This window comes from Rhyacophila brunnea, unplaced genomic scaffold, assembly GCF_057557595.1.
Source record: "Rhyacophila brunnea isolate RB1 unplaced genomic scaffold, BYU_Rbru_1.0 scaffold_24, whole genome shotgun sequence".
Classification (NCBI taxonomy): Eukaryota; Metazoa; Arthropoda; class Insecta; order Trichoptera; family Rhyacophilidae; genus Rhyacophila; species Rhyacophila brunnea.
In genome coordinates this window covers 14,948,607-14,972,648 of record NW_028232904.1, presented here as the reverse complement: position 1 = coordinate 14,972,648, position 24,042 = coordinate 14,948,607, and the positions used below count along the sequence as shown (strand labels likewise).

Below are 24,042 nucleotides of genomic sequence, written 5' to 3'. Positions count from 1 at the left end.
TTTTGGGTATCTTACTCTTATTCCCTGACCCACGGTCTATATAGAAAATTTTCTTCAAAATGTTTGAATTTTTCTATATCTACATAGTTACCAATTCAACGTTACCAAATTTTATACCATCACACAAAGAACCGGGGTCATGCCTAATCTAAGTTAATATGTTTACCACGCAATGTGTTATGTCACAGAGAATAACATTGGAAGACGTTAATAAAAGTTTACGTAACTTATAAAAATATTTTTAACTACCTAATTGATAAATAGATCTCTCTCTTTGGTTAAAATGTGTTGTTTTTTATCTTGCGACATTTCACAGGTTATCTGAATTTTTAGGGTCAAAAAATGACACACGGGTGAGTCTTTATCTACATGGCATATTAACACACATTATTTATCTAACAAAAGGAAAACATACTTTCGGTATTATTCGCACGTCGGTTATATATATCAAATTTTATTTCGGTACCTACATATTACGAAAAAGATGAAAACATGGCTCATTTGAGCGGAGAATGCTACACAGTATCTATGGACCCACCAATGCAAACAATCAGGTTGGAAACAGAGACTAGGGCCATCATATCGAAAGAAAAAATATCAATACCCGGTATCAGTATTGTATTGAAAGTAATTATAAATACCAAAGAATCAAGGTATCGTTCAAAAAGTATTTATACTTTGTGAACCACCACTAACAGAGAACGGACACACAATGACAAGCAGTAGAGCTAGGGTTTAAGAAAGCAGTGCCGTTATGTAGTGGCCGTAATGTAGTGGTGGTTGACGTCACTAAAACATTGTCTATGCAAACCAGATGGCGTTGGTTTCCTAGAGAGCGTATGTTTGTGAGCGTAACATCAAATAGCGGAGCCGCCATTTGCATGACGGCTGTCATAATGGAACAAACAGTCGTAGAACGTTTTTTCTTATGTAGCGGTGACCATTATAAAATAAAAAATGAGTGCAAACACTGCAAACGAAATTTGGACCAGCAAAAATGATGAATATTGATTGATTTTGTAAAAATAATAAAGCTTTATGTAACATAAAGAGCAAAGACTATAGAAAAGCCCAATTAAAACAAAATCTGTGGAATAATGTCGCAAGTTAAGTAAGTCATCCCTTATGTGATTCAGTACATAATCAAACAATACTGGTATTAAGCGATAGTATTGCCTGAATGTTGCAATGCAGACGGTGATGCAATAAAATTTGAAATGCACCCTCTGTAGCATGATTTCTAAATATCTCACTCTCCTCCAAATGACAGTTTTCGTCTTCCGATGACTCCTCATCTTCTAAATATAGTAATAATGCTATGTCTAGATCGGCCATTCTCTACCGCAATACGCTCACTGACCGCTGCCCGTCTTTTTTTATGTTTACATCTCTGGTTACCGTTCTTATGGCCATTTTCTTACGTCTGCCACATCACGTCATGTTATGGCCGCTACATAGCAGCACCGCTTTCTTAAAAAACCCTAGCTTAAGCGATTTTAATAATCTGTCTTAGACAGCTGGGCAATGTACACACATTGGACGAGTCACACATGACAAAAAAACTGACATAATGACAAAACAAATACCTGGTCAACATTAAGAGATGCACGATGGAGGAATAATGTTGATTTAAAGACCTAGGACATCCGAGAAGTGACATTATACAGACCCAGATGAGGCCAAGACCCACATAGAGTTGTACTACCAGGAAGAAGAGGAAAATATTGACATACATCCGGGACATTCACAAAAACCTGACTACTAACTAATGTCAATAATAGAGTATTTTTGCTTTACACATTACTACATCACCATGTCCGATCCTAAGAGGATCATACGCCTGGGGAGTGGAGGTTGTATTAACAGATGAGAAATGGATGTTAGCCACATGCTCAAGCTATTAGGTCATAGTCTGAGTCCAAACATACTTTGAAGAAACGACATGTGAATTCGCCAGACCCAGGATTTAAACCCGGGAGCTGTGATATTATAAGCTGATACATTAGTGATAAGTCATTGCGGGTGTCAATTTTGCTAAGACAAACATTTGAGTACCTTGGTATCAAAGTGGGACAAATGCCACCTCGCACTAAATTCATGTTTTAATTGATTATGGTAGTGCAAGTGATGCTCTATTCAATAAATCCACCAAAAGTATCAAAAACGGTAGTTTTCATTAAGATTTTTGAGTTTAAAGTTGGTATGTTATATGAAAAACGGACACTTTCTACACATGTTTGTGAGTCTCCTGTAAAACTTTGTTAATGGCTTATGTCCCACTTTGAAACTAAGCTACTCATTTTACCATTATCATCATCAGCCTGAATCAATTCACTTCTGTTGAAGGATGAAGACCTTTCCAAGCTGACGTGACTCTTTGTCTTGTGCGCAGCATTAATTTTTCTACCTTCTCGGTACCACTAGATGTGTTCCTTCTTTGAGTTATGTGTCCAGCCCATTTCCATAAAATGAATTACTAAGAAATGTGAATGGCAAAATACAATGACCTAAAACTAAAGAGCTTGGACTATAACGACAGTGTAATATGAACGTTCTGTATTACAACCATTGACTACTGACACACGACAAAAACTTGTGATTGTGACAGATCGCAGGCCACTTGTTCATTGTACGGACTGTCTGAACATGATAAATGGAGTGCAGGCTGTAGTTTTGATGGTGATGATTAAATGCCCTTTCAATAGTCTTACCAATTCAGTCTCGTTGCCGGAGCATTTTTCTCTTGTCCTGTTGACCTGAGTGGCGGCCAACAAAGCCCAGATCTGCGAGGCCGTGTGCACCGCGGGCGATATGCCGAGCAAAGACACGCCCACGTAGAGGGGGGGCGGTGGCGTCTCTTCGTGGGGGCGGGGAATACTCGGGGACTGAGCGGCAGCTAGAATATTGCACGATGACGTGTCCAGGTAGCAATGGAGCATTTCGTCAATCTGTACAAAAGATACACGTATATCTAAATATTAAAAGCTCACATTAGTGCAGAAGGACATACAGAAAAATGGTATGGGGGGGTGGTACATTTTGTCCCCGCACTTTTAACAGGTACATTCTCTACACCCAGACTCTGCACGTTGAGTATAACAATGAAGACAGCTATAACTATGAATACTCATCTACAAGTGGTTATTGAATATGCGTAGCCTGACAGTCATAATTTTAAGGATCGTTAGTATCCGTTTGTGTGTTCATGAATGTCATGGGTCTTCCACTGACACAGACCTTGTGTGACGTCAAATGCCAAGAGGATCGGGACCAACCTGTTGTTGAGGAGACAGCCAAATCATCCGGGTCACGATCCTTAGGTCCTGATGAAAAAGAAGTAATACCCCATTCACCTACATAATTTGTACTTTCTTCGTTCTTGGGGGCGTTTGGACCCGTAACACTCCCCCTTGTGTGCACGTCTGCATAGTACATACATACATCGTAGATCCATTTGCAGCAAATTTACACTCGTCGGGATTTACAAATTCAGTCGGTCCCATGCCAGAAAAACCAACCTCTATTTAATACTATCTCAGACCGATCATATTACTGCATTACGTGTTGAAGTATTAAGTAAAACCTATCATACCACATAAGCACTAGCTCTGAGATTGCCGGCGTAGGTCTTTCCGGTGACATGGCGGTACAGTGCTCTGCCAATGCTGGTGGAGATATTAGCCAACCTCATCTGAACGCTGTCCATAGGCACCTCAGAGTCCGGAAAGAAGTCTGAACCGTCATAGTAATCTGCAACAAATAATTTGTAAACGGTTGCCTACATTGGAAACTGGTATTTTTCCCACAAGCAACATTTTGCCGTGTGGCAACTAAAAATAGCATTTTCAGCAGCAGTTAATGCCTTGTTTCTGTCTTAAATAATTTAATTACGAGGGTGGGTCAATAAGTCCTTAGAAAAGCCGACAGGTGGCGCGACTAGTACTGTAAGCGGTTTGTTTTCATGCAGCGGCACTACCGATTCAGTATGCTGCGATTGGTCGGGTTGTTGTTTTTTATTTTCGTACATTTAAAAAAAAAATTTGCTTGTTTACAAAAATGGAGAAAATTGAGTTTAGAGCTGTTATTAAACATTTTAATATAAAAGGGTTAACAGCAAAGAAAATAAAAAATGAGTTGGATTTAGTTCACGGCATATCTGCTCCTTCACTTGCAACTATTTAAAACTGGTTAAATGAATTTAAACGTGGTCGTACATCAACAAAGGATGAACCACGCTCAGGACGTCCTGTAGAGGTGACTACACCAGAAATGATCAATAAAATCCACGATATGGTGTTAAGTGACCGAAGATTAAAGTTGAGTGAGATAATTGAGGTTACAGGGATCTCAAAAGGTAGCGTCATTTCTATTTTACATGACAAATTGGGCATGAAAAAAGTTTCTGCAAGATGGGTGCCGTGTTTGCTCACAGTCGACAATAAACGCAATAGGGTGGTGGCCTCTAAAGCCCTGTTGTCGCTCATGCAACGCAATCCGGATGAATTTTTTCGTCGCTTTGTGACTGTAGATGAAACATGGATACACCACTATACTCCCGAGACGAAAGAACAGTCAAAGCAGTGGATTGCGAAAGGCGAACCATGTCCAAAGAAGGCGAAAACCGTAAAATCAGCTGGTAAGGTTATGGCTACTGTATTTTGGGATGCACGTGGAATTATTTTCGTTGACTATTTGGAAAAAGGAAAAACAATAACAGGGGATTATTATGCATCTTTATTGGACCAGCTAAAAAACGAAATTGAAGAAAAACGGCCTCATTTAAACAGGAAAAAAATCCTCTTTCATCAGGACAATGCCCGTGTTCACACATGTTTACGATCAATGGCTAAAATTGAAGAACTGAAGTTCGAATTGGTCGACCACCCACCGTATTCGCCAGATTTAGCCCCCAGTGACTTTTTCCTTTTCCCAAACTTAAAAAAATGGCTAAGTGGACAACGTTTTTTTTCAAATGAAGAAGTCATCGATCGGACAAATGCTTATTTTGAGGACCTTCCGAAAACTTATTTTTCTGACGGTTTAAAAAAAATTGAGAAACGTCTAACCAAGTGTATTGAGCTCCAAGGAGATTATGTTGAGAAATAAAAAAAAAATACAAAAATAAAAACTGTTTTAATGCTTTTTTCTAAGGAATTATTGACCCACCCTCGTAACTTACTTACAAACTTTCCGCATCCCATTAATTTATCATACTTAACAGAATATTACAAACTTTTTTGAGTTAATAAACTTGTAGACTTCACGCCTTTGTCTTGATTTGATGACAGTACACTCTCAGTAATCCGCCGTTATTTTTATTAGTTGAAAGCACAAAATCGCCTGTATTCGATTGTCAAATTCAGTAGTCCTCCGCGTACAAGTATACAACGCAGAAGAGACGGGTTTATTTTGGAAACTTCTCCTTCGTAAAACATACATTCATCGCGAAGAAAGTAATGCACCGAGGAGGAAAGTGCCCAAGGACCGCATCACAATTATGCCGTGTTCCAATGCAACCGGGACACACAAACTGAAGCTTTTGGTCATAGGTAAATGCAGGAATCCTACGCCACTCAAGAATATCTGCCTCACTGAACAACTGGTTGTGTCAAGTGATTTACAGTTTAATATTTAGTTAATAAACTTAGTTTATAAATAGGTATGTATAATTTAGTAAATACTTGATTTTGATTATAAATAAAACCGTAATTTGCTAGTAAAAATTTCTAAAAAAAAAACTATTCTTACGAAATACCTGTTGTAATTTTTAGCATATTTTATATGTAAGCACTATAATCTGCCGCTTTCACTAATTGGACACTAGTCTGGTTTTTGGGGTGGCAGATTACTGAGAGAGTACTGTAATTTATCTCACATAACCTACAATATAGAGTATATATATATATATATATTGGACTCTCATCCGGGATATATACCGTATTTCCTCAATTATAAAATGCATATTTTTTCCTATTTTAGTGTCTCTGAATTCGGGGTGCGTCTTATAATCGATGGTGTCTCACAATCGCTGTAAAATTCTATGATTGTGATGAATCATCACTGATTATTAGTACTGGGGGGGTCAGTTGATCTGGCGCGGCAGAGCAGGTAGTCGAGTTACAGTAGCCACTGACTAAATATTATGTTTGAATTTGAATTAAAATTTTATCCCTAATTACCGTTTAAAATGTCGTCAAGAAGACTACATTATGATGCTGCATTAAAAAGAAAAGTTATTGTGCATGCAGAAGAGCACGGAAACAGAGCTGCTGAACGTAAATTTATCATAAGTGAATTGAATATTCGTCATTGTGAAAATTAATTGCATTCCTATATTTTCTTGCAAAGCAACAACCAAATACTTTAGGGGAGTCGCTGCAGTCGCATATAGAAAACTTCTCATTAACGTACCTGTCATGGCGGCAACGCATGCTAGAGGTGTGTTTAAATAATGTTTCAACTCTCCTTTTAGATGCGACTCTTTTTCGTCTTCGCAATAAACCAAAAATTTACTAATAATAATTCTAACATCACTCCTGTTCGGTTTAGACATATTTTACAACGTTTCTATTAGGTCGTGTTCTTATTTGTCCGTTGGTTATTTATCCAGTACAAATCTTGCAATCGATTTTAACTAACTTCCCGACTAGCTAAACATTTGAAACTATTAGAATATATCAGAATACGATGTCAATGCATTCTTTTAATACTTTTAGCCATCTTTAAGTAGATTGAATTCATTTTCAGTTAATTCTGTTTTGTATGAAAAGTTATTTCGGAAGAAATCTGTTAAAAATAAAAACTATTATTGGTTGCTAGGGGTCTGGAGTCCTAGCAACTAAATTATTAATATATACGTGCGTTACTATGGAAATCAATATGAAATGTCAAAATGACATTTCAGTATTCCATATATATTCAGTATTTCTATCAAGTACAAATTTTTGTGATCGTTTAAACTAGTCAAGTCAAGTTTATATGATTCAACAGAAAATTTAAAAACGTTGTATATAAAAAGTTCTTTTTATCTTGTAATTATTTATTATAGAAAGATTTATACTACGTAAATTGATAGATCCGTACACCATGGGAGCATAAAATGAAATGACAAATTTGGGGGCGTTCCTCATTTGAAAACAGAAGTAGGATTAGCTACACTGGAAGGGATTGTTAGTTCACAGTTTTACCATGTGGACAAGAAGTTCTCGTTCAACAATAGAAGAATGTGCATTGATTGATTGTATGACTTTGTCTGTTATAATAAAGTTTACGTAATGTTTTTATTTTTTATTATTGGTACTTGGTAAGGGTGCGTCTTATAATCGATGGCGTCTTAACATCGAGGAAATACGGTATATATTTGCAAATTTGAAAAAAGTGCAGGGTAACACATACAATGGTTGGAACGTTAAGAGAGTGTCTTGGGTTAAGCATGAGTTTTGTAATTTGTAAAATAAATGTTAATTCGAATTACCTGCTCCCATGACGGACTTATTAAAGCTGATATTGAAATAGGTGTAGGCGAAATTAACACTGTCGTCGAGCACGGAGTGGTAGTACGGATTGTTGAAGCTCCGGCCATGGTCAGTGAGCGTTGCAGAAGACATATTGGTGACGGACGAGTTGAACATGCGGAGGAAGGTGTGAGCAGACGAGGGAGGGGTGCCATCCGATCTCCTCAGCGCTGGAGTCGAACCGGTGTCATCCGTCATCCACGACACAAATTCATTCACCTGCTCATAAAGAGAAACATATTACAATCCTTCTCTACTGGACCAAATGCAAAGATGTCGAGGATATGTTAAAGTAGCCAATTACAAACTCGAGTTAACGAGTTATGTTATTAACTAAACCAGCGGTTCCCAAAGTATATGATCCAAAATTTTCACTGAAACACACTTTACAGTTTCTTCCCCGGAAACAAAATCAAACCCTTCCCCAACATAATTATTTATGTATAAACGGCGCATGCACCTATGAAACAAACGTAATAAAAAGCAAGTATAGCAAGAATCAATGTGGCATTGAAAATGAAAGTGGCTCTCTAGTGATTGTTTTTGTAACTGCTATACCTCACTGTTTTGACTTTGAGCGCTGTGGAAAAAATCGGATGCACCATGAACAAAATAAATTTGGGAACCGCTGGTTAGCGAAACACATTTTTGCTATAACGAATTTTTTAATTGACATACAAAAGTTGCACAATATAATCTGACTAATTATAATTTATAGTTAATATCGTTGCTTTTTTCAATGCTTTAATTGAATAAATATGAGTGTGTTAAGAACACACAACAGAAGAGCAACTCTTTGTTTTTCTCTCAATTCTTGGACATGTTATTTAGAAGCACCGGCCATTGTAAATTGCATAATATATCAGCGGCGAGGGGTGAAGCTAGGCTGTTAAGATTCAACATAGATGTTTGTTTTCATTAAAACTTATTTGTTTTCGCTGAATTAAGAATACATATTAAACATGGTGTTTTAATTCATTAAGCCTTGTCTAAACCAAACCATAATAAATAAAAAATATTCTTCTATCTAAAATTATTCCATTAAATTATACATACAGACGAGTATTTTTTGACTATTAGCTATTATGGCTTGATTTTCGCAGGGTATAATTGAATTTTAAAAACTAACCAACACCGTCTATAAATAATTGTAGTCGCATTTCAATGAAAACAAATATATATGACTGACAAAGTTTAGTGTGCACTATTTATGTCGGAACTTAACAGCCTACCTCCACCCTTCGCCATTGACATATTATATTTTCAATAAGATATTTCCATTTGTTAATACACAAATAAGTGGGTATTTAAAACAAAATAATTTACGTATTTGTGTTTTAAATAAAAAAAAATTCTATATATTATATGTATTGATAAAAATTATCACTCTCCTGATGGCCGAAATTGCATCATCGGCAGTTTGCTAATCGAAAGGTCTCGAGTTCGATCTCGCTCGCTGGTTTTGAATTCTATTCAGATTTTGAGTAAATTATGATAGTTTAACGTGACATAATATTAGCGGAATTCACTTTACTGGCAATCTGCGTATACTGCGCGTAAAATAAATTTAACTTCAATAAATTCACACACGGATACGGTGTCCCTAGCATTTGGATCAAATTATTTGAACCTTCGAACCGGAATTATACCGAAAACCGGAAAAACCATAATTTTTGTCGGAACGTGTCAGTTGTCGTGACGCATCTCGGCAGAATTCTAATAATTTTTAATATGTTATTTTAAAAATTTATAGCTACAGCCATGGGGTGCAGCATAACCATTGGTTTCGTTTTCATAAGTAAACTGTTCTAAATTATGGTAGAAAATAAATTTTAAATACAAATATAAACATTTAAAAATTAATTGCTCGGAACTCGGAGCTGAACCTAAAACACTGTCATTTTTTTCGGAACGGAAACCGGAAGCTAAATATATCTTTTTTCTTGAACCGGAATGAAAATCAAAACGAAAAAAAATTGCGGTTCGAAGCCCTAATTGCTACACTACCTGGAACTGAGCCCTTAATTTAATTTTGAGGTTTCGACCGATAGCAAGAACCCAGAAGGTTGAGCGAATGGTCTCATAATATATCTCACCATATCGTTCCTCTGTTTAGAATCGTACTTTGTGGTGAATGCGTTAAGAGTTGCCGAATTATCGGCGCTGATCTGTCCAATGTGTAGATGTGGCCCCAGAGCGTTGGGCGACATGTAGGGACCCTCCTCGGGGAATGTCCCATTAAGCAGGTCCCATGCCAAGCGTTGAGATCCGATATAGTCGTATGACTCCCCGTTCAGGGCGATGAACATCACGTTTCTGTCTGTGAATTGAGGATTAAATATTTAAAAGTAGAAACCAATGATCGAATGCCAACATTCAAATTTTGCTAAGATGTATTGAAATTAAAGACTATGGCATGGGATTTCTGGTTACGTTAATTCCAAATAGTGTCAAAATTACATGCATATATCAAAATATAAAGACAGCTGCAAAATCGGTCATTGGTCAGAATTATTGGCATTTTTTAAATTTCAATTTTTCGATAAATATTTATAAATATATATTTTTTATTTGTCACACAATGGTATGTATGCAAGTATGCAAACGGCACAATATAAACAGAAAAATTATAAATTAATAGTTAAAAATAAAAAAATTAAATTTTATTGACTTGGAAATCAATCGTATGAAATTAAAATGGTGTCTGTTCACGTAAGTAAACATCGACAAAGTTGGTAATATAATAAGACGTATTTAATACGGTAGTCTTTGTTGTTGCGCATATAATCAATACTCAAAATCATTTGTTGACTCACCATAAACTGTGGAATCGTTGGCTGGAAACATCCGACTAAGGAGTTGGGACGCCGCCATGAGGGTGATCAGCCCCGAGAGGGCGCTTACGGACCCGATGCGAGTGGCTAGAAAGCGATACAAAAGGTTACAAAAAGGTAAGGTATCATTTTCACGTCAAATCGGTTGCTTGCACCCATTGATATATTAAATGGACGATATAATATCTGAAAAATAAAATCAAACCAAGCCGCATACTTCTTTAGTCTGACAGAATCGTCTCATACAAATTTTATTCTTTTGTAATAAACGGATAAATACAGATGATAGTGATATAATTGATAAGTGGAACCATATTTCAAGAAAGTTTGTCACCTTGTAAATTGAATTAAACGAAGGTATGGTCTTTTAGTCCATTTAACTGTGCATCATCATTCGAGACAACTGTTTACCTAGACAAGTTGCTTTCAGTAACTAAGGTGATAATAACTCGCATTGGTACGTGAAACATTTCACTTGACACCACCTTGATTACGACTATCGGTTCAATCTGATATGTGGGAACAATCCTATCAATTTCTTTCTCAACATTCAACATAAAGTTGAGCAACAAAAATTGACAGGAAAGAATGTGGCATTTGAAACTTCGCACATACAAAATCGTTTCATCTGCGATACTGCCATAAATTAAAACTCGTAGTAATGTTGCCACCCTTGCCCGCACCCGTTGGTATACAACAGTGATGCGCATAACCTCTCAAAAACTTGGGTGAAATTTGTTGCTTGCGATACCAGGTGATTTTTTCAAACTAAAGTGTCGCATTCGAGCTGTGTGCTGAGGTACATTAGGTTACATGTGTTTTTGTGAATAGTAAAAAAATCACATTGACATATTCGACGTGTTGCAGTCGAAACGAATTTCGATGTGCGAAATTTTTTGTTCGATTAAACATGAAGCGCCTAGTTTCAAATCCCCCTAAAACAGTTTTTGAAAATTTTTGAGTTAGATATGTATTTAGATGGATATTTTTGTTACCTATATGATGACCATAAATTGAACTTTAAAAAACACCGAAAACTGTCAATACGTAAAATCAAAAATTAGGGTAAATTTCAAAACCCGCTAAAATGGTTGGTTGTGCTTTTCAAATACCGTTAAAATGGATCAGCCAAAAATAAATACATGAAGTTCACAGGTTTAATACATATGAATTTTTGCCATTTTTTTCAAAACTACCTAAAATCGTTTAAGAGGGTTTTGAAACTAACGGGGCGTTTTATGTGGGCGAAGTCGCGCGAAGCGTTAAGCGGCACGCGTAACAAACGTATAACCGTGTGTGAAAATGTTCGTAAACAGTCTTTTTTTGGTTGTACGTTTATAGGGTTATACGTTTGAGTTGCGCGTGCCGCTCATCGCTTCGCAAAATGCTGGTTTAGAGCTTGGGTCTATAGCCCTTTAGGCCACTCAATTATGCACTGCATCATTGTCAACTTACGTCAAATGTGTATTATGATAAACAATTTTTTAAAGGATTTTTGTTATTTGTATCATTTACCGTCAAAGAATGATGTGGAGTCCATGGCGGCAGTGACGAGGGCAACACTTCCCACTCCCTCCTTAATGGGTGGGACTTCTACTTCTTTTGTAAAATTTTCGGGCGTGAAAATCTATTGAAACAATAAACAGTTAACCAATTAATTACACATGTAATAAACGGACTATACACTCCAGTACCGTATTGCATTGATTATAAGATAACCCCAAATTATAAGATGCACCCCTATTTTAAAATTCCAATAATAATAAATAAAATCACCATTACGACTTTATTATGCCCAAACCAAGATACATATGTATGTGAACAAATAAACATCATATAAAAATTGTTTGAAACAAAGATGTTAAATCTTCTTTCAGATGAAGCCTTTGGTGATTTTCCTATAAAAATTGCTGTTGTTCAGTTTGACATAAGTGCCACAGTTGTATGCAAAATACAAAGAGAACCCGGAACTGTATTCAGAGTTTGGATGTAAATTAGTGGTCCTTTTTTTTGCCACCACAAATTTAAGCTTCATCTCTATACAAAAAGGTTTTCTTCAACATCTTTATTACAAACACTTCCATAAGAACTTTTAAAATGTTTTAATACAAATGTTAATGTTTTTTTACATTAAAGCTGCGGATAGGAAACACGTGCAAAAATACAGACAAACAAGCGAGTGTGACTATAGTTTTTTAGTGTTTCATCGGAAGTAGAGACGTGTGGTCTTGTGGAATGTTGTTTTAACTACTGGCACATTTGCATGACGTAAACTGTCTAAAATAAATTATATCTAATAGCAATGTTTGCAGGTGTGGATGTGTATTGAGTTTCAAAACTTTCAAATAGTGAACTGTGGACGGAGATTCGTATAATTTGTTCACATACTGATGTATCTTGACCTGAACTAGGTATTATAAAGATGAAAGTCATACAATGACAATTAAAAGCAGTATAATAGTCATATTATCATATTTTGACTCAAGGTCTACAATCTGTATCTAATGGCCACCCGATGGGCAACGCACCAGTTGCTCTGGACGCAGCGAATGAGTTAAAAGAGTACTCAATATTGACTTCAGAGGAGTTCCGAGGACAGTGATTATAAGACACCATCGATTAAAAGACGCACTCCGAATTGAGAGACAACAACACACAATCTTACAATCAATGTGATACTGTAATAATGATTTAAATAAAATCTTTATAGTATTGAGTAGGACGGAGCCAGTCTTCTACAGAAAATACGTACATAATCGGTGTTCTTCAGCATGTAAGGTCCACGAGGAAACAGATTGATGACGACAGAGCGTCCTGCTAACGGGTCACAAAACTTAATCGGACTTAGATTCAGCACCATGTTTGATCTGAAAGTAAACAAATCATGTAATAATTAGGTTTAGACACAGAGATGTATGAGCTTTTAGTATTACAGCACTTGATGACTATTCTTCAAAGTTTAAGTAATTAAATTTTAAAAACTAACCAGCACCATAATATGTAACTTATATTCTTAGTGCAATGGAAACAAATAAGTATGTCTGACAAAGTTTACTGTGCACTATTTATGTTGAATCTTAACAGCCTACCTCCACCCATAGCCACTGCTATCTATGCACAATAATTGACATCGTCTGTCCTTGATAGGTTTGTAGCGTAACGTATCACAGTTTATTTGGCAATATCGGCATTAAAACATTATTTTTCTCAGTCAGTGCAAACTATTATTTGTACTTTGATTATCTCTGGTGAATGATTCAACATGAATAATTCAGTGGGATTAATTGACATCCAAATAAATACCTCCTGATGCACACTTCACTGTTGACGGCAGAAAACATGAAGGAGTCCATTTCGACAGCACACAGAGACCTCTGTGATTGCTGATCCAGATCGAAATTGTTGAATCTGTTGACAAAAATAGAACTTTTTTACCACTGTACATCAATTTCGATTCCGGCTGATGTGTAACAAGAGACCATCATACCGATCCAAAAAAACTAAAAACAAAAAGCGACCATGATCAGCCTCAAACTACGAACCTTTCAGTTGACTGCCAAGTGCTAGCTAACGCACCATCGAGGCTGTGAGAACAGAAACATATACCCATCAAACCAACCGCCCCGAACCACACACGGTCTTAAAATCGAGCAGATCACGAAGCCCCATATAAGGATGAGAAGCATCAGCAGTTTTTTACACCTGGGAATGTCTCAGGAGCAGTCACCCAAGACTGAGGTTGCCACGCACTCATGTGTGCTTTGACTTCTTTAATAAAATATGCCCATACAAAACAATGCCTATTCAAAATTGACGAACAAAGCACTGACTTGAGCATCTCTGCCCTTTCCGTACACATTTTAGCACATTCCCAGAGGATATGGTTTGCATACTGTATTTCTCCGCCACAAGTACATACTGCACAGGTAAAAAGTCCAAGCTCGTAGAGCATGTCAGCAAATTCACCGTATAATGAAAATTGGCTGGTATAGGTCAAGAGTCAAAGTAGGAGATACTTGCAATTAAACATTAGGGAAAAATATATCTGCCTGCCTTCGTTTGAGGCCGTGACAGATGTGAAATTTGTTAAGAACACAGTATATACTATATTATACTATTTAACATGGTGGATAAGGTACAGGAGGTAACTTTGTGAATATACGGAGGATCCTAGTGAAAGTGAAGATGGGATGGTTTACGGTGATGATGAGACTCCCGTGTACATCAAAAATTTATTAAAACCAATATAAATTATTAACAAGTGCAAGTAAAGGTAACCTTCATTCATCATGACCCAGGCGAGTGCCAACTCGTCATTTACCTAGATTGATTTTTAATATATCTCTTCTCCCGCACTTATTTTGAGATGTAGGTACCACATATCGCTATAATGAGTGGAATCACGCGCATACGATCAGATTCTTAAGCTCCATTTGCAATGCTGAACAAAATTAATGTTATTTTTCAGTTTATTGTAAAGTTACATTACATTTTATGTTTATTAAAAAAGTGTTTTCATATTTTTAACTGTTAACATTTCTCGTTGAATGCGAAATCTCGCTTATCGCGACCATGTCCAAAACGAATCCTCCACGATCAATCGGGTACCTGTACATCAAAATAAAAATATGGAGATTCCAAAGTCCAGGAATCAAATTTTAATTTAAAATTACAAAAGACCGTTGCCAATATTTGTATACAAAATTTGAAAAAACGCTTCGAATGAGAGCTGTTAGCTTATTGGTAAAAGCTTCTTACCCGCATTGCATAGGTTGTGGGTTTCCATTGGTTCAAACTTGTATTGCAGCGCAGTTCAATCAGTGAAGAACGGTGTACTGTGTTGGCCAAGTCATGTGCACCATATAAATGACCGAATCAAACCGATAAACTCTAAGAAATCTAATAGAATACATAAGATGCAGGCCAAGAATTCACTGGCTGAATGTATTTGCATACCGTAAAGCAGTCACTATAGATAAAGACAGGTAAAGAGAGTTGTTGGAGGACGCGAGGACCCTCCCCAGGCTGTCGTATTCCTTATCAAGATGGATAATATGAACTTACTTTTCAAAGCACTCGTACAGCGAAATTATGCTGTTTTTCTTATTCGGCGGCATGTAGAAGACAGGAAACGGAATGTCTAACAGCGACATGCCTGTTCCGGGTGGGTTCCACGTGGTGTTGCCAATATCAGAGATGCACTTTTGCGAATCGCCCTGGTAGTATTCATTCGGGCACTGCGATTCGTGGGAGAATTTCTCAGGTCTGAAAATAGCAGAATTATGAAGAGTTTAGGTTGGAGATGTTTATACTCACTTTATTTATATGGCTATTATGTTTTTTGGTTCATTTAGAAATAAATTCACTGAGACATTATAATTTTAAATATTCTGCAACATTTTCAGTCGTGATGGAGAAATGGTATTGTAATTACGCAGTCGGAGCAAGTCCGCCAAAGTGGCAACAAGTATTTCTATACCGAAATGTATAAAACTGATTGTTTAAAATCATAACAATTACCTAAAGTCTTACCGCGTATTACAGATCATTTCACGACTATTGGACAGTTTTAACAGAAAAAAATACACAATTTTAAATCATTATTGCCTTCTCAATATATTGCAATAAGGTTGATTGTTTTTTCAAGTTTTCATTATGACTTTGACTTATTCTGCACACATCTACCCATTTAATATTGAAATTTATTACACCACTTAACAATGACTTCATAAATAATCAAACTTCACCTGTCTGTGCCATTGTTAATGATGAGAACTCCTGCGATGGTATCCGTACTGTCTATAAGCCTCTGGATGATGTCTTTGGTGAACATGTTGATCGACAGCAAGGCAACGTACGGCCTGGCGCTGGATTTCATCAGCAGCCAGTCAATGTCTGCCATGTTGTTTATCGCATGCACCGCACCCACTGACCCACCTCGTTTGGCTGCAAATCATGCAATAAAAAAATTGATTTATCCGAACCATCTAAAAGTTGTGAGCATACATATTATTAAATTCAATTGAGTCGAACACAGACCCCGCCATGTCCATCCTAAGATGAGCCGAATGTTGAATGTCTATGAAGCTTTAGGCTTCTTCGACTGGGGAAAGTTGACGTGTTAGTAAATATTTTGAAGACCGACTTTTACTTCCCGGACTGGGATTTTATTTTGAACACATGTAAAGTTGACACGGTATTAAGAACAACAACACAAGAACTTATATATAATGTATTTCACTTTGAATGAGGTGAACGCAGCGACATCAACCATTAAAGTAGTCGAACAGATAGAGAGAAGCCGAGAGGCTGCGACTCTCTATTTTGATAAGGACGGTCAGTGCTATAAAAACCGTAGGCTACGACGCATGACGGTCGTAGGGTAAAGGGGGGTGACGACCCAGCCTCTTGTCTTACTGATAATTATCGCGTCGAACCATTTCTTTTCACAGACCTATTTCAGTTTTTTGACACACACATTATAATTTTGCCTGACTGTGACACACTGCTTTATGTTTAGCTGTCCACGACACACTATTTGATTTTATTTCAAAATATACTTTGCAAGAGCTCTTGTACCCCTTCAATTGGCGATTAGTAAATAAAACTAGATAATCTGTTAAACTTTCAATGGTATAGATTTATAACTGTTGTTTCTAGGGAGCTGAGGTTATCACCTAGTTATGCGCTTGCAAAATAATTTCAATGTTATAACAGAAATAACATAATGCTCTTTTTATTTATATAGTCCAAATTCTTTGAATATGAGCAATTTTATTTATATTATATTTATTGAAAGGCTTGATTGGCTAACAAAAACGGGCATATTGTTCTAATTTGGCAAAATGATGAGGAAAACTAACGTCAAAACCAACCTTTCACGCTCGAAAGACAAAAACATGGACTTGTCGGTCTCTCAAAATAGATGCCTCAATTGAGACACTCTCGGGAAAATGAGGATTATCCTGAAATGTTCATTTCAACATGACAAACAGTCATGTGATACGTGCCACCATTTTAATCCCCGTTTCACGAATAGTGAACATTTTCGCACAAGCATTATTCTCTGATGTGTAATAGAAAATGGTCACACGACTTTATATTATATGATCATATTCGCTGCGTGTGAGAGTTCTAGAACCATCTCGTCAGCTGAATGCAGAACTATTCTAACTTACATTTGAAATTTTTAAGGAGAGAGTTTTTTGAAACAAATGATTGAAATTATTTATTATCTTTATGGATAAATGGACGCATCATATTTTAGTAGGGTTATTGATGAAAAAAATGGTGCATTCACTTGTCCATATAAATAATAAATTACTGAAGTAGGCTGTTTCAAAAAACTCATCTGCAAAATATTTCAAATGTGAGTTAGAATAGTTTTGCATTCAGCTGATGATCTGTTATCAAGATTCCGCAAGAAGGTGCCGTAGATCAGTGCTCCGCAACCTTTTCTCACCCATGGCACACCAAAGGTATTCCCAGAATTCTACGGCACACCACAGATAAAACAATTTATACATCAAAACATGGACCCCACATGATGAAGCGGGCCCCCTACCTATCGCTAAGGTTAAAGACAGTATAATACTCTAAAGTAGGTAGTGTTTTCAAATGGTGTTCGAGGTAAAATTAATGGTTTTTATTGTATGTTTTGCTATTTTTTGTATTTATAAGGGCGAACGTGCTCAGCGTGGGTCAAAATGGAGCTTTTTTCTATTTTCAAAGCATGATCCTGGACATACCTTAAACGTTGTAGATAATCTATTTATATAATTTTGAAGCCTTATTATGCTTTATATTTATTTTAAACATTTGATGACTGCATAAAGTATTTTTATTACATAAAATAGTATTCTTTTAAACCTCTCGCTCTATTGTTTTAGTCATATTTCAGTAGATAAATGTGCAGTGGTGTTAAGAGTTTTTACATTTATTAATTTTTAAACGCATTTATAAAACCATCAGTATAATTCTATGGCCGGGGTGTAAAACCACATAAGTCAAAAATTTCAATTTTTCGGTTTTTACTGATTCTATAAGTCAAGTGATTCTGCACACTTGTGTATAAACACATAAGTCAAATGCTGTTAGTATGGTGTTATAATACAAATGAACACAACCACATAAGTTATTTCCCTCTGAAAAGCGGGGTGTAAAAACACATAAGTCTGACTTATGTGATTATGCACAAAATTTTAAATTTTAAGTGACAACAACGGATGACTTATGGTGTTAGTCGCCGTTAGACAGTTCATTTAGTAGAGTGTAGTATTGATGTTCTGAACTCATAAAAGGTGTGGAAACTATTTAAATTGATTAATACGTTATACTTAAATACAAAATAATGTCAGAGATCAAAAAAATATACTTGCATTATCATTATCCAATAAAACATCATTGATAAAGTTGCAAGGTAAGTTTACCACACTTTCGTAACTTTATGTTATTTTTTCATAAATATAATTTTATTGGGAGTGTGCTTTTAATTTCACACAATATACAATTTGAATTTAAGTTTCATTTGTTAACGTTGACAACATATTAATGTGATTGTGATATTTCAGCACAATCAAAAACGTTGCCATTTGACTCCACGTATGCGTTTTTGGATCAAGATTGAACTTTTATCTCTAGTGATACTAACCATATCAATAACTGCAGAAATGACATTAATCCGGATACATCGAGCCAGAATCTTCAATGTTTGGCTTCAACACATGAACTTAATTATTTGTATGCCCAAAATGAAAGTACAGTACAAGGCTAGAGCCTTGTACTGTACTTTCATTCATTCATCGTTTGATGACTCTGTCATTGACCCATCATAATATATTCCTCCATGCCATATTAAAACTGACACTATAGCACCAGGTTCGGAACATAATGAAATTGAAGTAATAGTTTCACAAAAGTCTCCGCAATCATAAAAAAAAGACACAAGAAGTATACGTGAAGAAAGAAAACGCAAAAGGAACAGTGGCCAAGAATACCATTCATAGCCTGGGAAGTTAATTAGAAAACGTATTCAACTCCTTTTATCTAAATGCAGAAAGTTGTGCCAAGATCGAATCATAGAAAGTCATCGCATCAAGCTTTTTGAAGAATATTTGAATCTTACACATCATGACAAAAGGAGTGCTTACATATCGTAATAAATTTCCATTCAAAATACGACCTGGATTTCAAGATCCCAGTAAGGAAAAATTTTGGTTAAAATCCTATAATTATTCTTTGGATATTAAAGGTAGTAAAATTAAAGTATGCAAGGGTTGTTTTCCAAAAACGTTTGGTGAAATAGACAATTTTGTTAATCTTGTCGCCACAAAAAATAAGCAACAGTAGGTGGCACACAAACCACTGACAATCTAGGTCAGCATATCCTTTCAAATAAATGGAGCGATGAAAATTTCTGAACACATAAATAAATTTCCATCTTATGAAAGTCACTATACCTACTCTTGCCATCACATTTAACCATAAAATTTTTTCGATATGTACAAAGCGGAAACTGAGAATTATGTATCTATTCTCTACAGGGAGGAATTTCACATGTTGATTCGGAACATGATTGAACAAAAGAAAAAGAAAATTATTAGTCAAATTAACCACCCGTACGATTGGTTTCAGCTAGTCAGATCGTGCGGAAATAGATTTGAAGTTGTTGAAATGATACAGTCTGAAATTCTAGAATTTTCCAGTTTGTTGAAAGGCTCACTTGTGCTGAGAAAGAAAGACGAATCTGGCAACCCATTTAAGTGGCACGATGCTCGTTGGCTGAGATACCTATACAAAAAAATTTGGAATTGTTTATTACAAACCAAGCCTAGAAGAAGAAGAATCTTTCAAAATACTGTGTTTAAGACGGCGAGGTGTTCCAGAAAGGACGGAAACAACTGATCTAACTTTTCCTCAGATAACCAACGCTCCTTTACCTATTAGCCAAGAGAAAAAGAATGACCTTATATCTCTATTGCCGCTAATTCCAACTATATCTCATGAGTTTTATCATCAACTGCCCTCCAGGAACATACCTGATATTGATCCAGATTTAGTGGAAACATGAAAACTAGAAAAAATATTAATTATATTTCATTTTCAATGATTTATGTATTTTTGTGTTTCATTTGTATCTTGGTGGATTTTTGAAGTAAAATTTTATTTTTATGTCTCCTGTGGGTCTATTCTATACTTATCGAACACTAAATTGATAAATAGTATCAAACTTAGGGTAGGTTTGTATCAAAATATTAGCACTTATTGTAACAATTACACGAAGCCGGTTTTTATTGTTGCAATAAGTGCGATATTTTAACAGCAGCAAGATAGGTGCTGTTAAAATATAGCACTTATTGCAACAATAAAAACCGGCTTCGTGTAATTGTTACAATAAGTGCTAATATTTTGATACAAACCTACCCTAAGTTTGATAATATTTTTCACTTTATCACTTTAGCGGTCGATAAGCATAGAATAGACCCACTGGTTCTTTTTTTTCTCACATTTGTTATAATAGATTAGGTTCCTCTTTGTAATAATTAATTATATTCAATAAATCTGGTATTCCTTGATAAAAATCAAATGTTTTCATTAATATTATGATTTTTTTTAATGTTCTAATAATTGGCCATAATCACATAAGACAGCCAAACAAGAAAAAAACTCATGTGTATATACACATAAGTCAGCTATTTACTTTATTTTAAATATTTCATACTGTCTTATGAATTCATTACATATAAAATGACTATAAACTGAAAAAAAATTAATTGAATAGCAAAGCTTTCTTGAAAAAAAAAGATATTCACAAAAAACACTCTCCTGAAAAATGTTGTTTTTTGACTTATGTAGTTTTACACCCTGGCCACAGAATTTATATCGACATTATTATAGTGAAATATTTACGATAAAAAATTATATTGATAATCTCTGTGATCCCAAATTTGACAAGAATTAGGCAATCTTTTTTTTTATTAATTTCATTCAGGTGCTCAAATATATTACCAGCCATACACGCAAATTTGGCCATTAAAGAAGTATTGTATAATATACAAAATTATTTGCATTTTTTGACACAATGCGCCACGGCACACCTAGCATCGTCTCGCAGCACACCGGTTGCGGAGCACTGCCGTAGATGACCGCATGACCATTTATCTTCTTTTTTTTTGGCGGAAACAGTTTATCCCATGTAGACAATTATATTAAAAACTCTTTTCTGTTGGCGAGATGCTTTTCGATCCAATAATAATTGTAAATTTAAATTTTGATATTTTTATCATTATCATAAACTGAGGTTAGGTTAGATTAGGTTGGATTAGATTAGGTTAGGTTGGGGTTGGTCTAAAAAGAAAGTTATAAAAGGACATGCTGTCATCTGAGGCACGATTACCAATGATATTTGACTGATTTGTAGATAAATATATCGTCGGTATACTGGCAGAAAACGTTAAGTCAAAATTTAGCTGTTTTGACCTAATAATGCAACTTGATAGATTTTAACACGCTCTATCGTCTGGAAAAACAAGCTTATTCATATTCCATTTATTGTTTTCGTAATTTAAAGATGTCAATACGAATTAAGTTAATTATGTTCGCATTTCTTACTGGAAAATAACTATAAGTACACTTAAAGTTTTATGACTGTAGAGATTTAATATTTCTATAGCTGCACAAAAACGTCAACGTGACTTATATCTTTTTGGCTGTACACATTTATGCGACTGCTAGGCTATTTGTACCAACTTAACTAAATTGCGTACGTCACCCGCGCATTCTACTCATCGATTGACAGTTGATTTTATATGCATCAGGCAGTTTTGAGCGCAAATAAGATTTTATTTTGGGAAATATTGACAGCAATGCACCAAAGATACGGAGGCTTCGAATTGCTGAAGGTAGAGCGCGTGTCATTCGTAATTATGTATTTCTAAGAAGAAATAAAGATTTGTTGGCCATGTGTCGTAGTACCTAACATTATGCCTCCAGAACTACATCCGTGGTGTGAAAATTTGCCTACTTCAACTTCATTGGATAGGACGTCATTACCTGAGCCATCGGAATTTGATTCTGATGTGGAAGAGGAATAACTCTTATTTAATTTATCTCAATTTATGTAAAATTAAATGTGGCTAACATAATTAACTATTACTTATATGTTTTTTTTTATAAAATAGATCATAGGTAGGTAGGTACTTAACTCTTGTTTCAATATTTTTGGAAACAAATCCCATTTTTATTTTTATTCTCCCCTAAATACACATAATTGACATAATTAATTAGGTATTGATTGTATGAAAAAAATTATAAAGACTATTTTAATTTGAAATTAAAATACCAATGATACACAAAAAAAGTCATCAAAGTAGATATTTTTTCATAATAATGTCAAACAGAAGTACCTCTATTTCTGTGTAAATTTCTAATTTATATAAAATTGCAAGTAAAAAAATCCATTTCTATAATAATATTAGGAGTCTTGTATATTACTAGCCAACTACCTATAACATTTAGCCTATTGCCACTCCATTGACTCCAAAAGTGTACTGGTAGAAAACGATAAGTCACCATTTTATTTACAAATTCAAAAAATCAACAATAATTATTACAAAAAATACTTGCTTATACTTGAATTGAATTCTTACATGATTAATGCATTTCATAGAGCGGTTGGCTTAATAAATAATGATTTAGGTGAAAAAATAGAGAGCTCCAAACTTCTTGATTTTAGAAAAAGTCGATTTTCTCAAAACAAGGATTTTTGACTTATAGCTTTCTGCCAGTATACCGACGATATGGCACGTCATTTAAACTGATTTACCGAAAACTAGTATTATCGCAGTAACGCTCTTTTTCCGTAGTAGGGCTCAATCAATCTTTAATAACCTTATGATGGTGTTCACATTCTTATACAAACCCTCGGTTTCTATATAAGGAGTAGGTACTGTATGTTTACCAAGGATATTATCTTATTCAATGTGATTGATAACAAGCTAACAAAATTCATAATATACGGTCACATGTTACGTCAAACATAAATATGAGGGTGGGCAGTGGAAATTGTTGACTTACATGAACATCCAGCCTGGTGGGTTCCATTCATTCTCCTGTAGCATGGTGAAGACCCGTAAATGGGCTCGTACATATCATCGTGTAGCCGTTGGCAGTCGACTAAAACATAATAGTAACATAAAGAAGACAAGTCGAAATGTCAAACTTTTAAATGTACGCTGATTGCAAATAGCTTATATAAAGATACTGGGAAGTTATCACTTGAAAATAAAAATTTATTTCTGCTTGTTTATATTAGTTCAATTGTCTCTTACCTGTGGAGTATATTAGTGAAAATAATACTATAACAGCAAGCCAACCATAATTTGCAACACCGACCATCTTTTACTATTTATAGTGAGATGTCAAAAATTATGAATCAGAGTAAATCTGTGTTTCCAGTCTTTTAAATTAGATAGAAAAAATACCATGATTTATCGTTTTTACCTCTTTGGTTTCTTCTTGACTTTTATTTTGGGTGAAATATAAGTATATTTTTCAATACCTATCATAAAATAATAACTGTGTGATAATAATCATTATTTTGTTTATTTTACAAAATTAAAGTAACAATTTAGGTTAATTAACCTACCTATTTTATAAAGTATGCATTATGAAACCAGATGTTCGTGTAACAACTT

At 35.3% G+C, this 24,042-nt stretch overlaps 1 protein-coding gene across 1 annotated transcript in view; it reads right to left on the bottom strand.

The window, feature by feature from the left end:
• Nct (Nicastrin) overlaps positions 1-23,760 on the bottom strand; it is a 29,068-nt gene extending 5,308 nt beyond the window's left edge. The window contains exons 1-12 of the mRNA XM_085951298.1: positions 23,677-23,760; positions 23,423-23,521; positions 16,096-16,294; positions 15,413-15,613; positions 13,652-13,756; positions 13,101-13,215; positions 11,864-11,975; positions 10,331-10,435; positions 9,611-9,834; positions 7,475-7,733; positions 3,593-3,750; positions 2,712-2,948 (exon numbers count right to left, since the gene is read on the bottom strand). Coding sequence (XP_085807424.1) covers positions 2,712-2,948; positions 3,593-3,750; positions 7,475-7,733; positions 9,611-9,834; positions 10,331-10,435; positions 11,864-11,975; positions 13,101-13,215; positions 13,652-13,756; positions 15,413-15,613; positions 16,096-16,294; positions 23,423-23,521; positions 23,677-23,743 — 1,881 coding nt within the window. The 5' untranslated portion in view covers positions 23,744-23,760. The remainder of the gene's footprint in view (positions 1-2,711; positions 2,949-3,592; positions 3,751-7,474; positions 7,734-9,610; positions 9,835-10,330; positions 10,436-11,863; positions 11,976-13,100; positions 13,216-13,651; positions 13,757-15,412; positions 15,614-16,095; positions 16,295-23,422; positions 23,522-23,676) is intronic.
• Positions 23,761-24,042: the final 282 nt, after the last annotated feature.